Source organism: Toxotes jaculatrix, chromosome 19 (genome assembly GCF_017976425.1).
Source record: "Toxotes jaculatrix isolate fToxJac2 chromosome 19, fToxJac2.pri, whole genome shotgun sequence".
Lineage (NCBI taxonomy): Eukaryota > Metazoa > Chordata > Actinopteri > Toxotidae > Toxotes > Toxotes jaculatrix.
In genome coordinates this window covers 16,280,608-16,301,951 of record NC_054412.1, presented here as the reverse complement: position 1 = coordinate 16,301,951, position 21,344 = coordinate 16,280,608, and the positions used below count along the sequence as shown (strand labels likewise).

At 41.5% G+C, this 21,344-nt stretch overlaps 1 protein-coding gene across 1 annotated transcript; it reads right to left on the bottom strand.

The window, feature by feature from the left end:
* Window positions 1–3,504: 3,504 nt before the first annotated feature.
* On the bottom strand, window positions 3,505–21,318 carry tshr (thyroid stimulating hormone receptor). The gene is made up of 10 exons (XM_041064788.1): window positions 21,127–21,318; window positions 15,101–15,172; window positions 13,972–14,046; window positions 11,616–11,690; window positions 10,849–10,923; window positions 10,154–10,231; window positions 9,478–9,546; window positions 8,079–8,156; window positions 6,291–6,479; window positions 3,505–5,821 (listed from the first exon to the last, which is right to left on the bottom strand). Exons 1-10 carry the CDS (start codon window positions 21,294–21,296, stop codon window positions 4,366–4,368), a joined length of 2,337 nt encoding a protein of 778 aa, XP_040920722.1. The 5' UTR covers window positions 21,297–21,318; the 3' UTR covers window positions 3,505–4,365.
* Between the last annotated feature and the right edge of the window lie 26 nt (window positions 21,319–21,344).

Sequence of the window (21,344 nt, the reverse complement as noted above, 5' to 3'; positions counted from 1 at the left end):
AGCTGATAATTAAGGAAATGTGTTATTATTCATTTAATTATTTTTCTTTTTTATTAAATCAAGTTTGGAATAAAACTCAGAAGGTTGTGCTTTCAGTGCATTAAGCTGTATTTGGCGAAACAAAGAAGCTGAGTCCAGTAGTCTTCACTTTATTCATTACTGTTCGCTGAATGTTTAAACTGTTATCTCTTACATTTAGCTGTTTATTTAAACTGTTGATCTGTCACCTCTGCAAACCATTTTGATTCCTCTGCTTTCTTGCTAACTAGTTTTCAACGCATTGTGTTCAGGTGTTACAGCTGTCCACCTATCCCATGACAAGAGCGTAGGTGCCCCCTGGAGTACCAGTAACTCTGAATGGGATCACTTCCTGATCCGACATGCGTGTGAGAGCCAGAATCTGCCCCAGCCTGTCTTCAATTCCACTTTTCTAGCTGTAATCCAGCGTCTGGACGGCTGACAGGGTTTGCACAGCATGGGCGTTCTCCCTGCCTTTTCTCTAATTCCTACCCAAACTGATACAATCCCTGTGTATTTCCTTGCGGGTAATTATGAGATAAAGGTGTGGTGCTGTCTGGGATTATAGGCGAATCAGAAACTACATGGAGATTTTTGCCCTTGATTGTAAATGGATTTGAGGCAGGCTGTCACTTCTACAATATATCACACTTCACAAAGACTTATTCAGCCCTGAACAGACCTAGTGGAGGAAGAATGTATCCCTGGCTGCTCCTGATGGAGTGGGCCCTCTTGCTTCTCCTGGGCACTCAGACATAAGAGGCTGAGCTGCTGGCAAATGAGACTTATAATGAGGCCCTGGAGATGTCTGTCTGTCTTAGACTCTACAGCTTTCTCTGCTTACCAGCTAACTGTCGATGACTGCCAATCAGCTGCATGGCAAAATAGAGTTTGTTGGATTCAGAGCAATGTAGTAGCCAGGCCTGCTGGCTGTGGTATGTTGAGTTTACTGTAGTCCCTGAAAATGTGAAGTTCTGTGGGACAAAGAGCCTCTGTCCATTTCTAATGGAGATTCCTCCTTTGCTGGTTTTTCTCCATTGTCTCATGCCTTTTATAATGAATCCAGCGTGTCCGATAGGCAGAGGTGGGGTGGGACAAAGCCCAAATCACGAGTAAAACTTCTAGTCTTTGTTGTGCAGTCTTCGGTTTAGTGCCAAAGTCAAGACAATATCCAAACTTTGGGTTTCAAGTCCTAAAGAAGTCATTATTTATCTGTTGGTGTGCACTGGCAAACACACCTCTCCTTCCAACTTGAAGACAATGAATGATTAGTGTTGTTAATGTTATAAGTAACAAGTCTGCTGTGGAAAAGCCTATAGGCTGCTGATTGAATTATATTCCTAGTGAAGAAAATGTGATTTGCTGTTCACCGTCTTACAATGTCCTTTTTCATCTTTGGCTCATTTCGAGTCATAGGCCAAAGAGTCCAGGTGATGTTACAAGTTGTATTTAAGTCAAGTTGCAAGTCTTTGTTGATTTTTGTCAAATGAAGTCTAAGAGCGTCTGTATACTTTGACCAAAGTGCTTGTTGAATGGTCTGAGACCATCCAATGTGACTTGAGTCTGACACGAGTTCAAGCTGTGTGAGTCGAGGCTGAATGTGACCAGCCATCTTTGGCAGAAGGGGAAAAAAACCCTCTTTCGGTTTCTATTAGAGGATTTTGAACAAAAATTAGATAGGTAGCAAAAACAGTCTTTTGCAACTGCCAAATTCATTAATAGGTAAAATACACACTTGGAGTCTTAATTTACTACAGGGATGTGGATCATGCACGTCAACGTGAAATGTAGTATATGAAAGGAGTGGTGAGTGAAACCGCTTGCACACGGGGACAAATGTTTTCACTCTCTACAACTTCATGGTTCACTCTAGTAGTCATTCAAGAGTTTTCTGTGAGACAGAGGAACTTGACTCTTTAAGAGGACCGTCCATGTCTGCTGGTCCATGGAATAACGTGAGGAATGACATCATAAATGCAGGGATTTCATGTTCTCAGGAACAAGAACTGGACGGATACTTGAAGACTTTCACCTCCTCCGAGTGACCGAGGCTTCAGTTTCTTTGTTCACTTCTTCTCATGACTCCGCTCCCACTGTATTTGAGTTTAGCAACCTAATCTGGTGTTAGTGAGGTGCATCGCCGGGTCCTGCCCCGCTTAGGAGAGAGATGGGTTTATTTGAAATACAGGGAGAGGTATTATCAGGCAGGCCTGAGAACCAGCTCGCAGAAGAATGTCAAAATAAATCCAGTCCAAGTCTCGATCGGTTTGTTCGACCTTTTATGCCTATCGGTTGGGCTGTGAACCTATCCACAAATCTCTGTGAAATTCTGTACGACAATCCTGATGGCTTTGAGAAAACACTTCGGATTCAAAGGGCGGTGGCGCAGGTATACGCCACCGCCCCGGTCTCTTCGCGTTCACCCAGACACCCACACAATTTGTGCAGCGACTTTGATTTTTATCAGCCTTGACATGCACACACTCGTGAAACAAGTATGAACTGAGAGTTAACATTAACTGGCAGTGGAAGGGAGGAGGCCCTCACAAACGCAGCCAGGCACATCATACTCCGGCTCTGTGTGCTTAGCATTTGAAGGGTCCGCACTGGATTGTTGTTAATGGGTGACTGGAAGAGATGGACGCAAAGCTGTGGAAAACATTCAGCTGAAAATGATGTCCTGTTAGTCTGTTAGGAATTTACAGTGCAAGTTAAGTCTGGAACACAGTGAGCAGATGCCACTCTTAATTTTTTCAACTTTAAAAGTAGAAATCCTTCCAGTTTTGAGGTTTCAACCAATTCAAGCTCACTGATGCTTTAAGAATGCAGCAGAGTTATAGATTTGGGAACGTTGTACTATACTTTCCATTCTGAAACAAACTGTCCAGCAGTCTGGTCAAATACCTTCAAGACAACTTTGCAAGTAAATTAAAAAAAAGCCTGAAATGATCCTTTTTTCCTGGAAAGTCCCCCCTGTTCATCTGTATATTTCCTTGAAAAAAATGTCACCCAGCAGATGAAATGCTAACCAGATGTTAAGCTGCCATTGGCAGAGGGTGTCCTTTAACTCATAATAGCTCAATATCGCACAAGTTACAGCGCTGCAGCTCACACATGTCTCAGCTGTATTTGCTTTAAGCTCTCCCGGCGAAGGCAAAGCTATCTCCGCTGATTGTATAAGTCACTTGTTTCCGTAAGAGGATGGAAAAATATCACGATCGTGCTAGAAAAACATCCATGGCATTCCAAAGGAGAGACACGGCTTTAACAGTATATATTTGTGATTATCATACCTGTCTGTAATTTGTAGAAAATGGCTAATAATCAAAATATGTCTTGTGTTTACTTTTGTAATTGGATCATATGCTCTTGGGAGATGAAGAGGTACCTGTGCAAACTGTGTTTTGGTGGATTAATGTGCAATGAGTGAAAGTAACAATATTTGGTAACAGTATAAAACAAAACTCATAAAGAACAAAAGTAGGCACACATTTTAACTAAGAAAGTGAAATATGAATTTGGCACAGGTATAAGCCACATTAAGGTACAGGTTCAGAATCCACTTTCACTGTAAAAACACTCTTGTCTACTGTCCAACATCACAGTCAAGCACTATACTTTTCAGTTTCAGGAAAACATTTTCGAAAATGCATACAAATCTCAGCGTGTCCTGTTTTCATCAATAAATCACTAAACTCTAGCATGTATTTACATCACATACAGAAGTATTGATAAGATGATAAGAACTCTTATGCAGCGTTTTTATATTTTCATAAACTGTGTACAGTTTCCACTGTGAACGGCACTGAGCCAGCAGGCTGTCCTTGAACACAATAACCAAGTATAAATAGTTTATGCCATTAAAATTTTCTTATCATTGGAAAATGTAGTGCGTGGGACAATCTGTCATATTTCCTTGTATCTCCAATGCCAGACTGTGCACAGATAATTTGAATTAAACTCAATGTATAATTAAAGATACTGAAAAATATATTTTATGCATAGTTAGAATATGTTGGAGTTTTATCTTAACTTTTTTTCCTTACAGTAATCCCTGCTCTGTTCTAGCCAGTCCATCAGAATAGAAAAGACTATAAGTGAGATGAAGTCAAGCTCATATTTCAGTGACACTTGATATTCTCCAACAACTGGAACCATAAAATCATCACAGCCGAAATTGTGAAAACAGCTGAACTTGGCCTGAAAATTGAAGCAGATACAGAATACTGGAGCTTTCTGTTAAATATCCAAACAGATCTGTCCACAAACACTTCAAGGCCTCTCCTCTCCCACCTGAACCTGTTTTACTTTTTTTTTTTTTTTTACTACTTCAAGCTGGTGTTTGGCTCATGTGTTCAGGCTCTGGCTCTCCTCAGGGCTTGTCTGCTGGCTGACTGCTTGATGGTAGGCATGTCCGGAGCACTTCTTCAGGTGGATGGGCACCTCTTCACGGCCTCCGCTTCCTCCTTTCCTAATCTTATCCTTGTCTCTGCGGACCTGAGAAGTCCCGCTGCTTCCTTTTGATGAGACCGTCTGACCTCTGAACAGCTGTGCTCGCTGCTGACATAGCCCCACCTTGCTGAGGAGGATGAACACATCCCCCCTGAATGCTTTAGTGAAGATGGCGTAGAGGAATGGATTGGCACAGGAATTCAGCGGGTAGAAGAGCACCAATAAAATCTTGGAGTTGGAGACAGTGATGAGGGGCCGGTCCAGCACGGCTGACATGGCGTAGAAGGAAATGGGGGCCATGCAAAGGAAGTCAGTAAAAATGAGGACGGCCATGCGCTTGGCAATGTTGGTATCCTTGGATCCAGAACGGTAGTGAGGGTTGTGCACTGAGCAGTAGATCTTGAAGTAGCAAGCACAGATCACGAGAAAGGCCAGAATGTTGAGGACCAGCACTGACAAGATGTAGACCTGAGCCACAATGGACTGGGTGTCCATTGGGAGACAGATGCTGACCTTCTGATAACTGCTCACCCCAAACAGGGGAAGCAGCGCCAGGACAAGGCAGAAAATCCAGCCACCTAGCATCACAGCTGCTGCATGGTGCAGACGCAGCTTGCGATCCAGTCTCATGGCGAAGGTGATAGCATACCACCTCTCCAGAGTGATCACTGTCAAGGTGTAGACAGACAGTTCACTGGCAAAGACTGTAAAAAACCCTGCAAGTCCACAACCGGGCCCTGTCTGCCAGTCTATGGCATGGTTGAAGTACTCGGCCCGTGTGTGGAGGTCTACGGAGGCGATAAGCAGCAGATAAATCCCCATGCACAGATCTGCAAAGGCCAGGTGACACATGAGGAAGCGGGAGACTGAGAGCTTGTAGTGGCTGGTGAGCAGCACCAGGAGCACCACCACATTTCCCAGAATGGCCAGCAGACTCACAAACCACACAGACACTCGCAAGAAGCCAAAACCCATTATGTCCTCACAAGGATTGAACTCATCGGGCACTGGTGCACATGCCACCTCCTCTCCCTCCTCGCACACCACATAATCGTAACGACTGTCAAAATCTTGGCTGGTGTCCTCTTGGGGGTTCTTGAGGGTCTCTCCAAAACCCACATCCTCGTCTGGCTGGCCTCCAAAATAGGCGTGGTAGTGGAGGCTGCCATGGAAGTCACCTCTCCTCCAGTCTTGCTGGGACTCTCTGTGACCTCCGTCGTTAGGCTCCAGGTCTGGGACTGGTTCCACCACGCTATCCCCTTGGAGGGAAGGCATGCGGAGGGGCCCCACAGAGCGCTTGTGATGCTGGTCGTAAAAAGCAGTCAGATTACAGATGATGTACTCCAAAAAGCTGAAAAACACATGGACACAAATACACACAAGACTGAGTGCATCGAAAAATAAACAAAAAAACAAAACATAGACCTGGCTGCAGTCCTCACTAGCACTAAGTGTACTATCAAATCATTTATGTATCCAGTTGAAGAAAGGGGCTTCCTGTTTTGAGAGTCATTATTAGTCTGGCTCAACCGTCTTCCTACAATAACAGCAATGAGTGACACTAATTATGGCAGCACTGTAAGAGGCTATAGGTAAACACGTCCGAGAGTTGATTCAATCCCTGCCAAGATCCACACCATGCAAGTGCAGCTGCCTCACTCACTGTGGTAGATCGTCCAAATACACGAACTACACAGACATCAGGAGCATTCTATGGGACGCTGTTTGGACACACTTCCTGTGATGCCTCTATCTCGCTTACCTGGCTGTCATAAGTACGTTCAACGGAGACGGAATGAAGAATTGAGGCAAAAGCTCACCCCCGTTTCTTTTTGAGGTTTTTGAAGCCGCAGCAGTGGCTGGGGTAGGTGAGGTTGGCAATGGTGAGGTGCTTGAAGGTTTTGATAGGCGGCAGTTTCTTGAGGGCCCAGGCGTCACGCGCCTTCAGCTCCCGGAGAGAATCCATACCTGTGGTTGGCAGCGAGCTGATCCCTGTCAGGGACACGTCTCTTTAAGACAGAAAGACAAAGAAAGAGCACAAGAGGACACATTAGATACGTTAACACAAATCCTGATTTTTCCCCAAACAGTGGCAGAAAGGTAATGAGAGGAGATAAAACCTACTGTTGGATGAAAGATTAAAAAATAATTCCCTAAGGATTGTGTACGGACAGCTATGTCACTAAATCATGGACTGACGTATGAAGTGCTGAGGTCAATGAGGCTATGCTACATCCCTGACACGGTTGATAACTTTCAATTTTCTGCATACCTCCATCCAATTACACTGGACACTGCATGCCAGCAAATAATACTGATCACTATACTTTCACCTGACTAAGTGAAATAACGGCACGCAGTCACCACCCAGCACCTTTCATCCATAGTATCAGCAGATCTACAGAGATCTGATGAGCCCAGAGAGCTCACAGATGGATTAAACAACACCCTCCATCTGTTTCCTAGAGTGAGCTCCTCACTCCTTCATCATCTTTAAACAATTACATATGGTATTTCTTGCGCTCGGCCGTCATGCCAAAGCCAGCTCAACCTCATCAGGACAAAGACATGCAGGGGATTGACAATCTCACCAACATCCTGTGTGATCCCATTATCAGGACATTCTGTTGTACAACTTCGGACGCTTCCCCCTTCTAGGGGCCACATAGAGGCCACATTCTCTTTTGCTTTCTTTAGTTTCCTAACCCGTTATACCTCTAAGTCAATTATTAATTTGATTAAACAAAATAAACACAAGCCAAACAATTCCATATTTGCTAAGAGCTCAATTGTTCTTTTTTAGTACCATTTGCTCTCCCCACTTCTCTGTCCTCTGCTCTCTTTTCCTCTCAGGGGGCACATTGCATAAGGCTGTTCAAAAGAGAAAAAAAAGAGCAGCACAGACCCTATGAGTGTCAGTCTGATTTTGTCATTCCCAGATGTTTAGCTCATGACCTCAAGGAGGTGACCTCACTCAGGACATGTTCCTCGGTGGAACAGAAGAAGAATCCCTGCACACGAACCCCATTTACCTAACCAGACACTTAACGGCCAGATCAGAGCCACAGCAGCAACTAGATAGCCGTGGTAAAGGGCTTTGGCATTGAACACCTTTAAAAACAGCAACTCAGCTTTAAAAACTTTGAGAATGGCAAAAAAAAAGACAACAGTATCAGACAAACGTCGGAAGTTTCTCCCTCACACGCTTGCACACAATGCATGTCAGATTTCCTGGTCAAAGACACAGCTGCGGAGTAATGACTTTTACACTTTGATGATTTGCTATCCAATTTCGCAGACATGTCTCATCCAGTCTGGCATTATGAATGAGGAAACTGTTGACTAACTTATCACAGTGTAAATAATGTAATTATCAAACTAGGCCTATTATTTATTGACATGTACACTTCCAAAATGGTTTCCCATATGTGCATTTTAAATATATCATTGAAATAGCACTTTGTAGAAAGTTAGATAAGAAGCTCAAGGCCACATTCAGGTCCATCACAAAACATCACATTAATGGATGTAATTGATGGCTCATCTTTTTGGATTGTGTTTAAGTATAAGCAGTTGATAAGAGAGGCTCAGAGTACTCGGGTACTTACAGAAGCATGGGGCCGCTGATGGTGCCCGCAAAAGCCCTTTCATCCAACTTGGTCAAATACTTATTCCTGTGAAGGTCGCTGAGACAGGAAAGCACAAATTTAAGTTTATTAAGAGAAAAGTTATCCTTCACATTTCAATCAGACTGACAGAGGCGAGGCATGGCATAATATTTTCCCAGGCCTCATCACTGCACATTTCTGTGTTTATTTTCTCTCATTTCAGGGGTGAAACATGACAGAAAGAGGTCTCACTCACGTTGTTGATTCAAATTAGATAGTATAAGATGTGATGGCATACTCTTTAAACGTACTGCACCCTCACTACACATCTTCCCGAATCCCGTAAATCTAATAAGGATAATAGACTTGTGAGGGATGTGTTTGTCTTGGTCAGGCTGTGCTGGGATCAGTTCTCCCCTCAGAGCAGATCAGGCGCCAACACAAACACCCATGTGGTAACACTCACTAGTCACAGACCAATGGCTTAATTAGGCTTTTATAAGGACCTGGGCTGTGTGTAGGTGTTGTAAAAGAGGAGAGGGGCTTTAAATTAATATCATTAGTACCTCATATCCTGAATATGCAGGATTCAGGACCAGGGGGTGACACGAAGAGAAGGAAATGTTGCAACAGAAGAGAAGAAGGAAGCAAATCGTACCTATTCTCTTCTCGCTGACTCATAATTTATCCAAGTGAGGCTATTGAATTTACAAGTGTGAAATTGTTTTTGTACAAGTCTGACACAAATCTAGGGTCCAGTGTCACTGAGTGTATGGGAGAGGGGGTGGGGGGGGGGGGGCTCTTAATGCAGACTTCCTGATACCCACTTTTGGAGACATATTTTCCCATGAGAACTCCAGCTCGCTAATCAAGAGCTGGGCTTAAGCCCTTTTTCAGTTCATATGAGAAGGCCCATAGAGACCCAGCTGTGATCCTGCTGCTTTTCTAGCGTAATTTTGGGTAAGGAAGTACACAGCCAGATGTCAGAAATGGTTTAATCCAGGCAAAATACTCAGCTACCCTCATTTTTTTAAGAAATGTAAGGCTTTTAAATTGACAGATACCAGCTGAAATAAAATTGTCTCAAAAAGAATTGGATTGTATAAAAATTATGTTTAAACTGTGAAAGTTTGTGAATGGAATGATCGACAACTCTTACACTCCAGTTTTAATGTGGGCTTTAAAGGTGCTGTTTGGACAAAGCCAGGCAAGCTGTTTCCCTGTTTCCACTCTTAAAGATAGGCTACCTAACCAGCTGCTGGGTGTAGCTTCATATTTATTGTGCAGAATTGAGAGGGGTCTCAGTGTTCACATATAACTCACTGCAAGAAAACAGCATTTCCCAAAATGTCAAACTATTAAAATAATGTTTCACCTAATAGAAATACCATTAACCTACACTTGATCTAGCTTGGTCCCATTGAAGGCATGATGTTGGATTTCTCTGAAGCCGTTTCCATACAGCATCCTGGAATTAAACAACAACAACAAAAAAGTTTAAATAAGAAAATAGCACTGATTAGAATTTTCTTTTTTTTTTAGGTTTAGTAACCAATCCACTGAGTGAAAATATTTCCCATGTGTTGATGTTTCATGCGTTTCCATGCAGCAGTGACAGAGGTAAGTGGGATCTTCTTATTTTACATTTTATGTTTTTGTCTCTCTGTGCAATTTTGCGGGTTTTAGCCCAACATTTTCTGTGACACGCTGTTCTGTGTATTAAAATTGCAATCCCTCTTCCCTCACTCCCAAACCTAACCACATAAATGTGCTTGGCTGCTCTGTGAGAGTGTCTGTGTACTTGTTTTTTTCTATCTTAGTGAGATTCAAGTCAGTTCAGAGCGAGGACATGTTTTCAAAGTGAGGTCATTTTGGCCGCTTCTTTCTAGTGGCTATTTTAGGGTTTGGGTTAGATTTAGGGATAAAGGACAGTATCAGTGGCATAGCACTCACTTTACTACGGTCTTTATCATGTACAGTTTATAGTCGTTACCTTCACTTTGTATACATCAGGTGTGAGCAGTTTCTTTTGTTGTGCATTTATGTACTTATGTGAGTTACATGTGATATCTTACACTGTCAGCACGTCGCTGGTGATGCCACAGAATGCGTTGGCTGGGATCTCAGTGATGTAGGGATGATCAACAATTTCCCTGCAAATGAAGACGCCGAATAGAGAGGAAATGAAGTGGTGTTGTACATAAATACCTTCCACTGGAAAATGGCATAGGGAGGAATGTAGTGTTGATGGATGTATTCTCAAGTATTATGGCTGGGGAGGAAAATTAAATTAGATAGAACAGATGTCTGAGAGGGTGACGACAGATGTGACTATGGCTGTAGCTCATTTCACAGGGATATGGAGAGGAGCAGAAGAAGAAGCAGACACACACACACAGAGTGCAAACTGCTTATGTAGCATTTTGTATAGCAATAACACACAATCAAATTTATAAAGGAAGTGGTGTTGTTAGTGGTACCGTTTCTCAAAACTGAGACCACATTTCCCATAATCCCTGCTGTAGCAAGTTGCTATTTGCCCAGCCTTCTCATATGGAATAAAAAAGGAGAACAAACATGAAAGAATCTGGCACAAGTATCATGCAGGGCGGTTAGAGGCTGTTAGGAAAATTATTTTCCTAAAACAATCTTGTTTGTTTGTTGAATTTGAATGACAGACGATGTTAAAATGCAACAAGTAGCAGCGTTAAATAGCATAAATGTTGATTCGTGTGCTCAAATTAAAAATTGTAAGGCTGCAGTAACTTACAATATGAAGTTCATGTCATTAGAGTGGATGTTGCTCAGGTCAGGGAAGACAGTAAGGCCAGTGTTGAAAATCCCCCTGAACAGCACAGAGACAGAAAGATTCAGGATATACAGATACAACAGATTTTGCACAGGGTGTTGCAAAGATACAATCAATATTATATTCTCATGATTAATCCTCTGTAGAAATATATCAGACAATAGTGTAGTGCAAAAGTATCTGATGTCGGCTCCACAACTCTAAACACTACTGTAAAGAGTAAACGGCATCATTTAAGAATCTGTTTGCCAGATTCATTTAATAGGTAACTTGTAGAGTCACTGTTAGATTCTAGCCTCTTACAGGCTGGAGCTTCTTATAAAGAGCTTAAGTAACAGTGACATCTCACTAAACTCATGAACTTTGGACTTCTGGAAAGAAAAAACAGCTCATAATTGTCTATCAGGGTCAAGAATTCACACAAGATTGACATTTTTCATTCTTAGGCCAAATATGTTTGATTTTCCCCATGTTTAGAGAGTGCAGTGACTTTTCTAAACTCAGCCTGTACCACTGCATTAAATTCAAATGAAGCATGACTCAGACTTGCCCATACTGGCACACACAGCTCTATGAATAGATCACAACATCTAAATTATTGCCAGACTTAAGCATTTTAAATCTACACCACTAAACTCTTTGGGTTGCCATAATGTTGTCAGTATGTGGAATTAAAGTTAAAGCAACGAAACAAAAGCAGTTAATGCAACAAAAAAATACTCAGGTACAGGTATTTGAGGTTTGGGAGATTCTTAAAGGCTTCTGGGTCGATGTAGGTCAGACTCTTTGCATTACGTATCTCTCTGGAAGAACAAACAGACAAGAAAGAGATGTAATTAAATTTCTTTACACATAAATACATGCTAATTCGGAGCATAAATAAAAGACAGAAATGTTGTGGCCACTGCAAAAGTATTCGCCCACACATTCAGAAACACACACCACGCAGTCTTAAAACTTGCTGACAGTACATAGCAAGGTGCATGCCAGTATGCAAGCGAGGGGAAACTCAGAGCAGACAGCCAGGGCCGGAAGTGGAGACCAATTAGCGTTTCATTAGTGTGTTTGCTCTGGTCCGCCCTGTGCTGGACTGAACACTTCTCTCTGCTGTCTGAAGCCATATGGTGCTCTCAAACGTGGGTTCTGGCCTCTCTTCACACACCTGGCAAACCAAACTGAGCCCAGCAGACAGATGTGGTCAGGTCAATGGAAGTCCCTGAGAGGGAGAGGTTCATCTTCTCAGTGCTGCTGTGTAAAAACGAGGGCTTACGCCAAAAAGGTCGATTAAACAGTGTCACTGGGAGTTTGATTTCCTTTCACTTGGATTTTCTGTTGATAAAATTTGTGTTTCTGTGTGTGGTCCTCTGTTCGTTGTTATGCCACGGAGACTTTGGCTGGTTATATTAACTAAACAATCTGAAAAAGTTTGGAGTCCTGAATCCTAAAAAGAAGAATCAGGTTCATGTAGCCAGAGTAAGTAGTATCATCATGACAGGGGAAAAGGCCTATGTGATGAGAACAAAAATGTAGAGGAGGTTGAGCAGAAGGTTGATGCTTGTGCTTCCGGCTACCAGACAAATTATAATTACTCTACTTTTAGCTCCGCTTTGGTCACCACCCACTCCACTGAGAAAATGCCCTCCACTGCTGTTTGGTGCTTGGCAGGTGGTGTACGGTGATTTTATCAGGGCTGCTTTCAGTAGCTGGAAATTAGTTTGATAAGAAGATGGACAGTCAAGTATTTGTTAGTGCAGCTTATACCCAATTTATTTCCTGTATGATTTGAGCAAACTGCTGTTGGTGCCTCTGCACAGATAAAACATATACTTTCCTCTGTGACAGAGTTTTTTCATAAACTGTGTGCGTGTGTGTGTGTATTGGTTGAATCCTTATTGCAAAGTATCATTTTCCAATAGAGCCCTGAACTGAAATTTATCCACACTACAGTATATTAAAATATGTGCCACATTTTAACTTCTGTATGCACCCAACAATTCTTTAAATAGGTGGATTCATTGACGGTGGTACGATATAAACTTTACCCAGCCCCCTCTGAATTTTCAGCCCCGACTCCACTCCTCGCTCCACAGCTGCTGTCGGCCTCAAGCAAGCCAACAGGAAGCAGAGCATTAATTTGTGTCTGACCCTGAAGGAAACCTGAGAGAGATGCCATTATCTGATGTATGGCACTACACCACACCAATCAGTGGCAAATAGGCCCCTGAGATCCAAAATACACCCCAAGAACACAGACACAACCCTCAGCTAGCGGTTTGAATTACGGTTTCTGTCTGCATTTTGATATCTGGAATTAGGAAGCAATAAGGAAAGACTAAAAGGAAAGATAGTTAAGATAAAAATGACAACCTAATGACCAAGCCAAGTCATGTAAAACGAATGTCTTAGTTACTGTTTAAAACGGATATACATGCCCGCATTTTATACAGTAATTGAAGAGTGGAAAGAAATTGCGTACACACAAACTGCTGTGTTGCAAGATGCTGTAGCTTGGAACAAATCATTCACGTAGGCAGGAAGTCTTGCAGTAACATCTGAAGTGCTAGGAGGTGTTCTGCTGTGAAGTGTGTGGTCCACCCAGAGACTCAGCCATAAATCTCTATCCCATAACTGAGAATAGAGTGCACCTTGCTAGACTTTTTCCCCTGAGCTGCTTCAACAAGAGCTGGAGCATGCAGAAGATGAAAAGAGAGGGAACCGGCTGCTGTTTAGCCTCTCTGCTCTAACGCGCTTATTAGACCGAGCTCAGTAATAATGCACCAAATACATTCAGATAATGAGTTACTTCACTGAATTGAATAGTTTCTTATCTAAATCTGCATTTAGTAATCCCACAACAGGATTATTTTTTCAACCTCATGAATTGGCAAAATTGCTCTGTACCACTCTGATGAGGAGCAGTAAGTGATGTGCAGGAGAGAAATAAGCTTCTAATGTGTTTCTTCCACACTTCCATTTGCTGCCGGCAAGGTTCAGAATTAAGCATGTTTCTCTCCAGAGAGCAAATGGAACAGCTTAATCAATAAAGATCAATAAAGAGTGTGCCCTTTTCCTTTAGTTACTCACATGTGGGTGATTTTCCTCAGGCTGTAGAATGAATGCCTCTCCAGCCTCTGCAGCTTTACGTCCACCGATATATATCTAAAAGAAATAAACAAAGCGCACACCAAATCTTATGTACAAATCGTTGTTCTAATATCAAAATAATGAGTTTTCTTAGCCATCTGTCTGATTTTTAAGAATGAAGGTACTGTGCAAGCGTGAAAGCGAAATATAAGACCTGTTTTCACAAATGACTTTAAGTGTGTGGTTCTAAAAATGATCCCAAACCATGCAGCTCTTTCCTGAATTTATCAACCCACCTTGTCTCCAAAGCTCCCTAAGTCATGGGTAATTTTGAAGGTATGCAGCTCACATATACATTACCTAGTCATCAGTCACTCTGCTTTCATTTGTTATTACTTGGTAACAAGTATGCTCTTAAAATAAACCATGAACTTAGCACTGTATCAACCTTAAAGCTCATTTACTTACTAGAAAATAACATGTATATTCTGTTTACTTGCAGTTATTACAAGGCACTTAATAAAACAAACCTCAAGATTCACAAACTAAAAAAGAGCTTGTATTCGACAGTCTGCTGACATTTTATTGATTTTCTATCATGTAGTCTATCATTTTGTCTGGACAGTGAACAAAGAGTCTGGCTGTGTGCACTTGTGGCTGTTTGAGGCTTTCACAAAACATCTCATCCACCTCCCTCTCCCTTCATGCATGACTTGGACACAGACGTCTGACTCAGTGCCCGAGGATCAAGGCTTAAGTGTATATTTTACCTCTACAAAGAGACTCCACCTCTACATGGAGTCTACAATCACCACACATCCAAAAAGCTCTGCTGGAATACCTAGCCAATGTCCAAGCCCCGCTGTGGTTGAAGGACCAACATTCCTGATGAAGGAACGCATTAGCGCTTCCAGCTGTGATTAGGAGCCAGCAGTGATACTAAACAGAGAACATATCCTCTGCTTGGGTGGGAGACAAAAAGGAAAGGGGTGGACAGTTTGGAACTGGGATAGATTCCAATTTATTTTAGAGAAAGGAGTTGAAAGACAACAGGTGGATGAGAGCAACTCTGCAGGGTTTGTGTATGAGCCTTGAACAGACTAATTCTACAAGATAAATCCACACTCACATCCTTGAGATGTTGACCATGTTGGCAAAGACATCTGCTGGAATGGATGACAGACGAGTCTCGAAAAGCCATCTGGTTAAAAAAATAAATATGGACATTTTGGTTGTCACAAACACATTTTACTCTTAATATCCTCTGTTTGTTGGACTGGAATTTTCATCATTAGCAAGGTGTTCTTGACATTTCTTAAGGAACAGTTCAATATTTTGGCGAAACGCTTGCTCACTCATTGCTGAGAGTTGGATGAGAAAATCAAAAGCTCCAATCCAATTAGCTTAGCATAAAGACTGCAGACAGAGGGAACAGCAAGCCTAGATGAATTGTTGTTGTTGTTGTTGTTTTGTACAAACCTCCTCAATATAGCTTTATTTTAAATGCACATGTATGACAGTGGTATCAATCATCTTATCTAACTCTCAGCAACAGAGAAAATAACATATTTACCAAAATGTCAAACTATTTCTTTAGCGGACAAGGTTAGAATCTTGCACCTGGAGATTTTCAGTCTTCCTTCAATACAGCATTGTGAAAATTTTCTTTGTAATGAAAGTGATTCAATTATTGATAAGTAAATTTCACATATAGCATTTTTGTCTTTATATTTTGTCCAATAATTCCAGACAAAAAGAGGTCCAAGGGGGAGGAAAGAAGGAGACAATGTGTGCAGGTATGAGTAAAGAGAGGCGAAATCACAGATAAAGGGCCAACACTGATGAATTTCAGTATCAGATGAAAGGTTTCTTTGAAGTAAATGGTAAAACAGACCCCCCCTTATTCTAGGAACATGGGAAAAAAACAAAGACTTGGAACTGAATGGCAGCCAAATCAAACAATGTCTGGGTCTGTTTAGGACAATGTTTCAGAAAGTAAGGTTAAGACCTAAGTATGAGATACACACCTCCACATTAGTCTGGATAAATTAGTACCCAATGTTACAGTTTCACCATGAAACCAAGGATTAGGTTATGAGAGAAAAAGCTATAGATGTACCATTAGGGAGAATTTGTTACCTCTGGACAGTATCTGTGCTAAGTAAGCTAACCTGCTGCTGGACGTAGTTTCATAGATAGTGTACAGTACAGAAATGAGAGCAGTATTGATCTTCTCATTTAACCTTTGGCAGCAAAAGTAAATAAACGTATCTCCCAGAATGTCAAACTTTTTCTTTAAGAGTACATTGTGGCCACTTTGACCTCTACCTTTCCTGTGAAAATGTGCTGTTTCTTTCCTGTGATCTTGCTGCAGATTTTGTTGTGGTAGACTTGGGAATCACAACATAATAATAGAAGAAAGAGATAAAGATGGTATCCACATGTGTTGCTGTCATGTTGTATTCCAGGCCCGTGCTGGAGTAGGATGCACATTCAGAGTTTGTTCCACCACATCCTGTCTCAACTAGCAACACTGTACGTGTCCATTTGGAAACAGGTATGAAAAGCAACTCAGCCAAAGCCACCATCTCCATGCACCTTTGCTTCATCAGAGGAACAATAGACTAATTCAGAGGTTGCAGATCTGGCCTAAGAGTCTGCATCACACTCACATGGGGGCGGGGTGAGTCACTAAGTAGACACCGGAGAACAGCGCCGCGCACACGTGCTTTGACAAACTCAAACAAACAGAGGGACACAGAGCAGACCCTGACACCAAACACCCTCGTCAGAACCATGCTGTTTCGCCGCCGCGCTCAAACCCAAATAACCAGCATTCATTTTCCCTCAGGAGCGCGAAGAGAAAACCAATGAGCCCATCTCACAGGCTTAAAGAGAAAATTACTCCTTCAATTTGTCATTTTGGATAGAAACCTGAGAAAACAAACAGGTTGGGAATTGAGTTTGAAGTGGGGAGAAGCCACATAATTTATAATAGTGTCAACATTGGATTGACAGTATAGCTGTGTTTACTATGGGCTCTGTCTCATTTTGATGTGTAATGGTCTGTGGTGACTGTTAGAGAGGGTCAGTTACATATCCAACCTGCACTTTCTCCTGTGTGATTCAGAGTAAACTCCTCTCATGTAGAAATGCTGTCACTATAAAAATCCTCAATGTCTTCTCAATCAGAAAGCTTGAGCGTACTCTACGAGTTAAAAGAAAAAAGAAATAGTTCGGACAGATCCTGTGGTGCACAATAAATACATTTTTTCATTCATTTTTATTTAAAGTTCTATTTTTAAAAAAACCCTACCTGTTTGTTTTCTCGTCAACACAAGAGGTAATTATTGTAGAAAGCGAATTAATAGTAACAGTTTCCATTACACGACCCATCGGTACAAATTAATAGCTGGGAAACTGTCAGTATTTCCAGTAATCTCAGCTACAGCTCATGTTCAATGTCCCCACTTCTTATTTTACAATTAATCCCAGCGTTCATCTGTTACCATTCAGGAAACAGCATTGGACTTTCACTCTTCAGTCAGTTTTATTAGATGAGAGGTCGAGGGACAGCGAATATCACGAGTTATCACGTTTAAGCTCCAATCCAAAAATTCTGAGGTTTTTGAAAGACTGGAACTGCTGTGTTTTTTCCCTCTTTCCCTTGAAGTCTTTTTTCCTCTTAATTATTCTCAAATGGAACTCTCTGGGTGTTTGAGAAATGTGCTGTAAAAAGTAAATATTGTATTTGAATGCATCGTCCAGACGCAGCCAGGAGTCACGCTACGCAGGCTTTTAAGCATGTCTGTGCTTTCCTTTCCACCTCTCTGACTCCCAGTGGCACATGGAGCAACCTCCACAAGTACACACACACAAAGGACTCCAAGCTCTAAGTATCCACATATGTACGCACTGACACACAGACACGCACAGGCGTCTGCTTTGCATTCACATTTTGTTCTGTGAATACAATGTTTACACATTTTTCTCCACAAAAGTATTTTTAACCAAACTCCTGTGTTAATAACAGAATTAGTGCAGAAAGTTTCAGTGTTTTTGCATTTGCAAATTTTGCAAAATTATTGCATTAATAAAGAAGCATTCAGTTGGAGCAATTTGAAAACCTCCATCAATGATGAAAAGGAAAGCTTTAAAAGGAACAGGTAAGGGAGATATGCTTATTTGCTCTCTAGCAGAAGCTTAGAGAAAAACACTGATACCACTCTCTAATATATATGCAAAATACAGTTCATGCTAAAGCCAGCTCCATTAAGCCTAGCTTGGGACAAAGACTGAAAACAGGAGCAAACAGCCAACCTGGTTTTGTCCAAAAGTAAAAATAAATTCCCAAACAGAGCTTCTAAAGCTGTCTAACACGCCATATCTCATTTGTTTAATCTGTATAAAAATAAAAAGTGTAAAAGCAATTCAACATTTTACAGGGAGTTATGTCCTGGACTGTGTCCCCCTGCTTCCAGTCCTTGGCTAAGCTAAGCAAACCAGTTACTGGCTTATCATGTAGTTCAACATGTTGAGCTTTTCACGTGATATTTGATTCAAAGACAGTTCCTATCATGTACATTTTGATTTGAAGTCAAGTGTTTATCTTTGTAACCTTAGTACGTATCTAAAATCTCAAGCCACCATAACAATATAATGTGATTTCTTATCAGTCCAATTCATAGAGCTCAGAATGAGGATTTTAAGATCGTTTGCTGACAGACAAGCTAACAGACCAAAAAACAGCTCCTTGGCTGAGGTAACAAGCTGCAAGACAAAAGGCCAATAGCACAAATGAACTGACAGCCAGGCTTGGCCAGCATCAGTGGAACTGGACCCCACTGGCCTGAACAGGGCAGCAGGGTCATTCATTCCTCAGTGTGTGTACAACAAAATCAAACTTCCTTACGCCTCATCTGCTAGAACATCCCCCTCAACACACAGTCTATTTTGGGCTTATTTGGCAGATATTTTTATCAGGGTGGTGACAGGGCAGCGCTTGGTGGCATGCTTTCATGTCTTTCTATCCTCCTGGAGGGCTCTGGGTAAACTTTGGGCAGGAATGTGAGGAAATTGTAGGGGACATCGGGGCACGTGGACATGTGAATTGGAGCAGTGATCGGGAGATAATTTCATGTGATGGGTGCTGTTGGGAGGCAATGCAAAGTGGTGTTTGGGATTGAACGATGGAGGGATGTTCCAATAAACTGTAAGAGAGGAATGAGGATTATCACAACACGGCACAGGACCTTCTCCTTAGCTTGAATTTAGTGAGCCCTACATCACTGCTTTAGAGGAATTTTGTGTAAGAGTAACAAATGTTAAAACATACTCACGATGGGCTGATGTGTTGCAGGTATGTTGTTTACCCTGTTCACACCAAATACTGGATAGCTGATGGGAATGTCATTAGTTTTGCAGGTATTAGGTCTTAAACCAGTGTATCGGATAAACTGACAGTGCAGTATCCAGTAGAGTCCAACAATTTGGCTGCACCTGTGAGAGCAGAGTCCCAGCTCTCCTTTGAAAATAAAAATGTAATCTATTTGGACTTCTATTTATTGTATAGACCACTTGAAAGTGGTGTCAGGCTTTTGGACCTCACTGTATATATTTAATATAGCGGTTGAAATATCAGGAAATGTGGCATCTCCCACAAAACCATCACCAAAAGTGCAGTTTGCACAGTGTAACGGTACTGTCTGATGCTGATTTAAATGGAAATACCCTTTCTCACTCTTCCAGCTCTGTTTCCACATCTGTCATGGAGTCTCTCTGAAGGGCATGTGTTTCCATCACTCAAGGCCGTGGCAAACTGGTTGCTTTCTATTGCATAATTTTTGCCCTGCACTTAAGCAATTTAGGAAGTGTAAAAGCCCTGCCACATTTTTCAGAGGTGACCCTGACATATTACATCATGTCGGCTCCCAGGATTCTTGACTGATTCTTTGGGGTCTCAGATAGCAAGACAATAGATAGAACGCAGATCAGCTGTTGGTTGAGTCTTTTTTTTTTTTTTTTTTTTACAGCAATCAAACGTTGCCTTAATTGTCCACTGCTAAAATAGCCTCTGTTTTTGATTTCCCGTCTTGGATTTATTGTGTATTAAGTGCATGAGTGAAAGAAGCTGTACAACTTTGCTTTTCTGCTTTTATCTCTTTATGTAGTAATTTAAATGAAATATTTGGGTATTTTGGGCAGTTTGTTGGACAAAGCGAGCAATCTAAAGATGTCATCTTGGCCTCTCTGAAATAGTGATGGGTATGTCTTCACAATTTTATAAACCAAACAATTATTCGAAACAGTAATCCGAACTGTCTCTTGTCTACGGTACATGTCTGCAGTATGGGACCCTGCAATGATTCGGTACCCTGCAGCACAAACCCAGTCAATTGGACATCTCATCTCTGGCTTTCTGCTTTCCCTATTTTTCTCTGTCTCTTCCTCCACCCATCTCAATATCTCATACAGTAAATTAATAACAGCAAAATGATTCGGGGGACAAATCATATTGATAGTAGGTGTTTGAAGTGCTAGGGGATGCTGTTCAGGTGTAAATGTGTAAGAGTAAATTAGAGATGATTAAACAATAATCAGGATACAGCTGTGACCACTTTAAGGCAAATATTAAAATCAACTATATAGGAAATTTATGTTATGTTTTCAGCTGTTCAGTTACATCATTGCTTTACTGTAGGCTTCATGATTTCAGGTTATAAAGGTGGGCTAATGGTTTGATGAATCTTTTTAATAACATGCTTGAATGAATTCTTTATTGCAGTCATTTCAATCATATTATCACACTATCAAAGTACTTGTAAGTTATTCTTCATGAAAAAGAATTGTAATAACTTCTGTAGTCTTTTAAGACATTTTAAGATACATTTCACACAAAATCAAGAATAAAAGTCACTCTGACAACTTTGGAACAGAGCTTGTTAGCGGTCTTATAATAGACAGAAATAATACCTGAAATGGAATAACTGCTTAACATCACAGAGAGCCTCAAAGTCCCTGTGGGAGCACTTTGAAGGAATATTCATGATATTATAATGATTTTTCCTCGGGGTTAAGAGCACTTTACATTCAAAATGCACGAAAAAAAAAAGTAGCGGAATCACTTTTACAGATGCGTTTTGTACGCCTACTTACAGTGTCTCCGTGCTTGCTGGAAACCTGGGGAGAATATCAATGTCAAAGCAGGAGATTGTGTGAGTCCTCCACTCAGAGCACTCGCAGACAGCAGGGCAGGAGTCAGCCTCCGACACGGTGCTGATAGGGAGAGCGACGAGGGTAAACAACGCGCATGCTATCACCTGCATGCTGGAGTGCTGCTCCCTGTCAGTGTCGGTTCGAAAAAAAAAAAAAAG

Coding starts and splice junctions, on each gene's coding strand:
- tshr (XM_041064788.1), bottom strand. CDS start 21,296: ATGCAGGTGATAGCATGCGCGTTGTTTACCCTCGTCGCTCTCCCTATC. Junction 9,547..10,153: donor ACCAGCGACGTGCTGACAGT/GTAAGATATCAC, acceptor GTTTAATTCCAG/GATGCTGTATGGAAACGGCT. Junction 5,822..6,290: donor AACCTCAAAAAGAAACGGGG/GTGAGCTTTTGC, acceptor TGTGTTTTTCAG/CTTTTTGGAGTACATCATCT.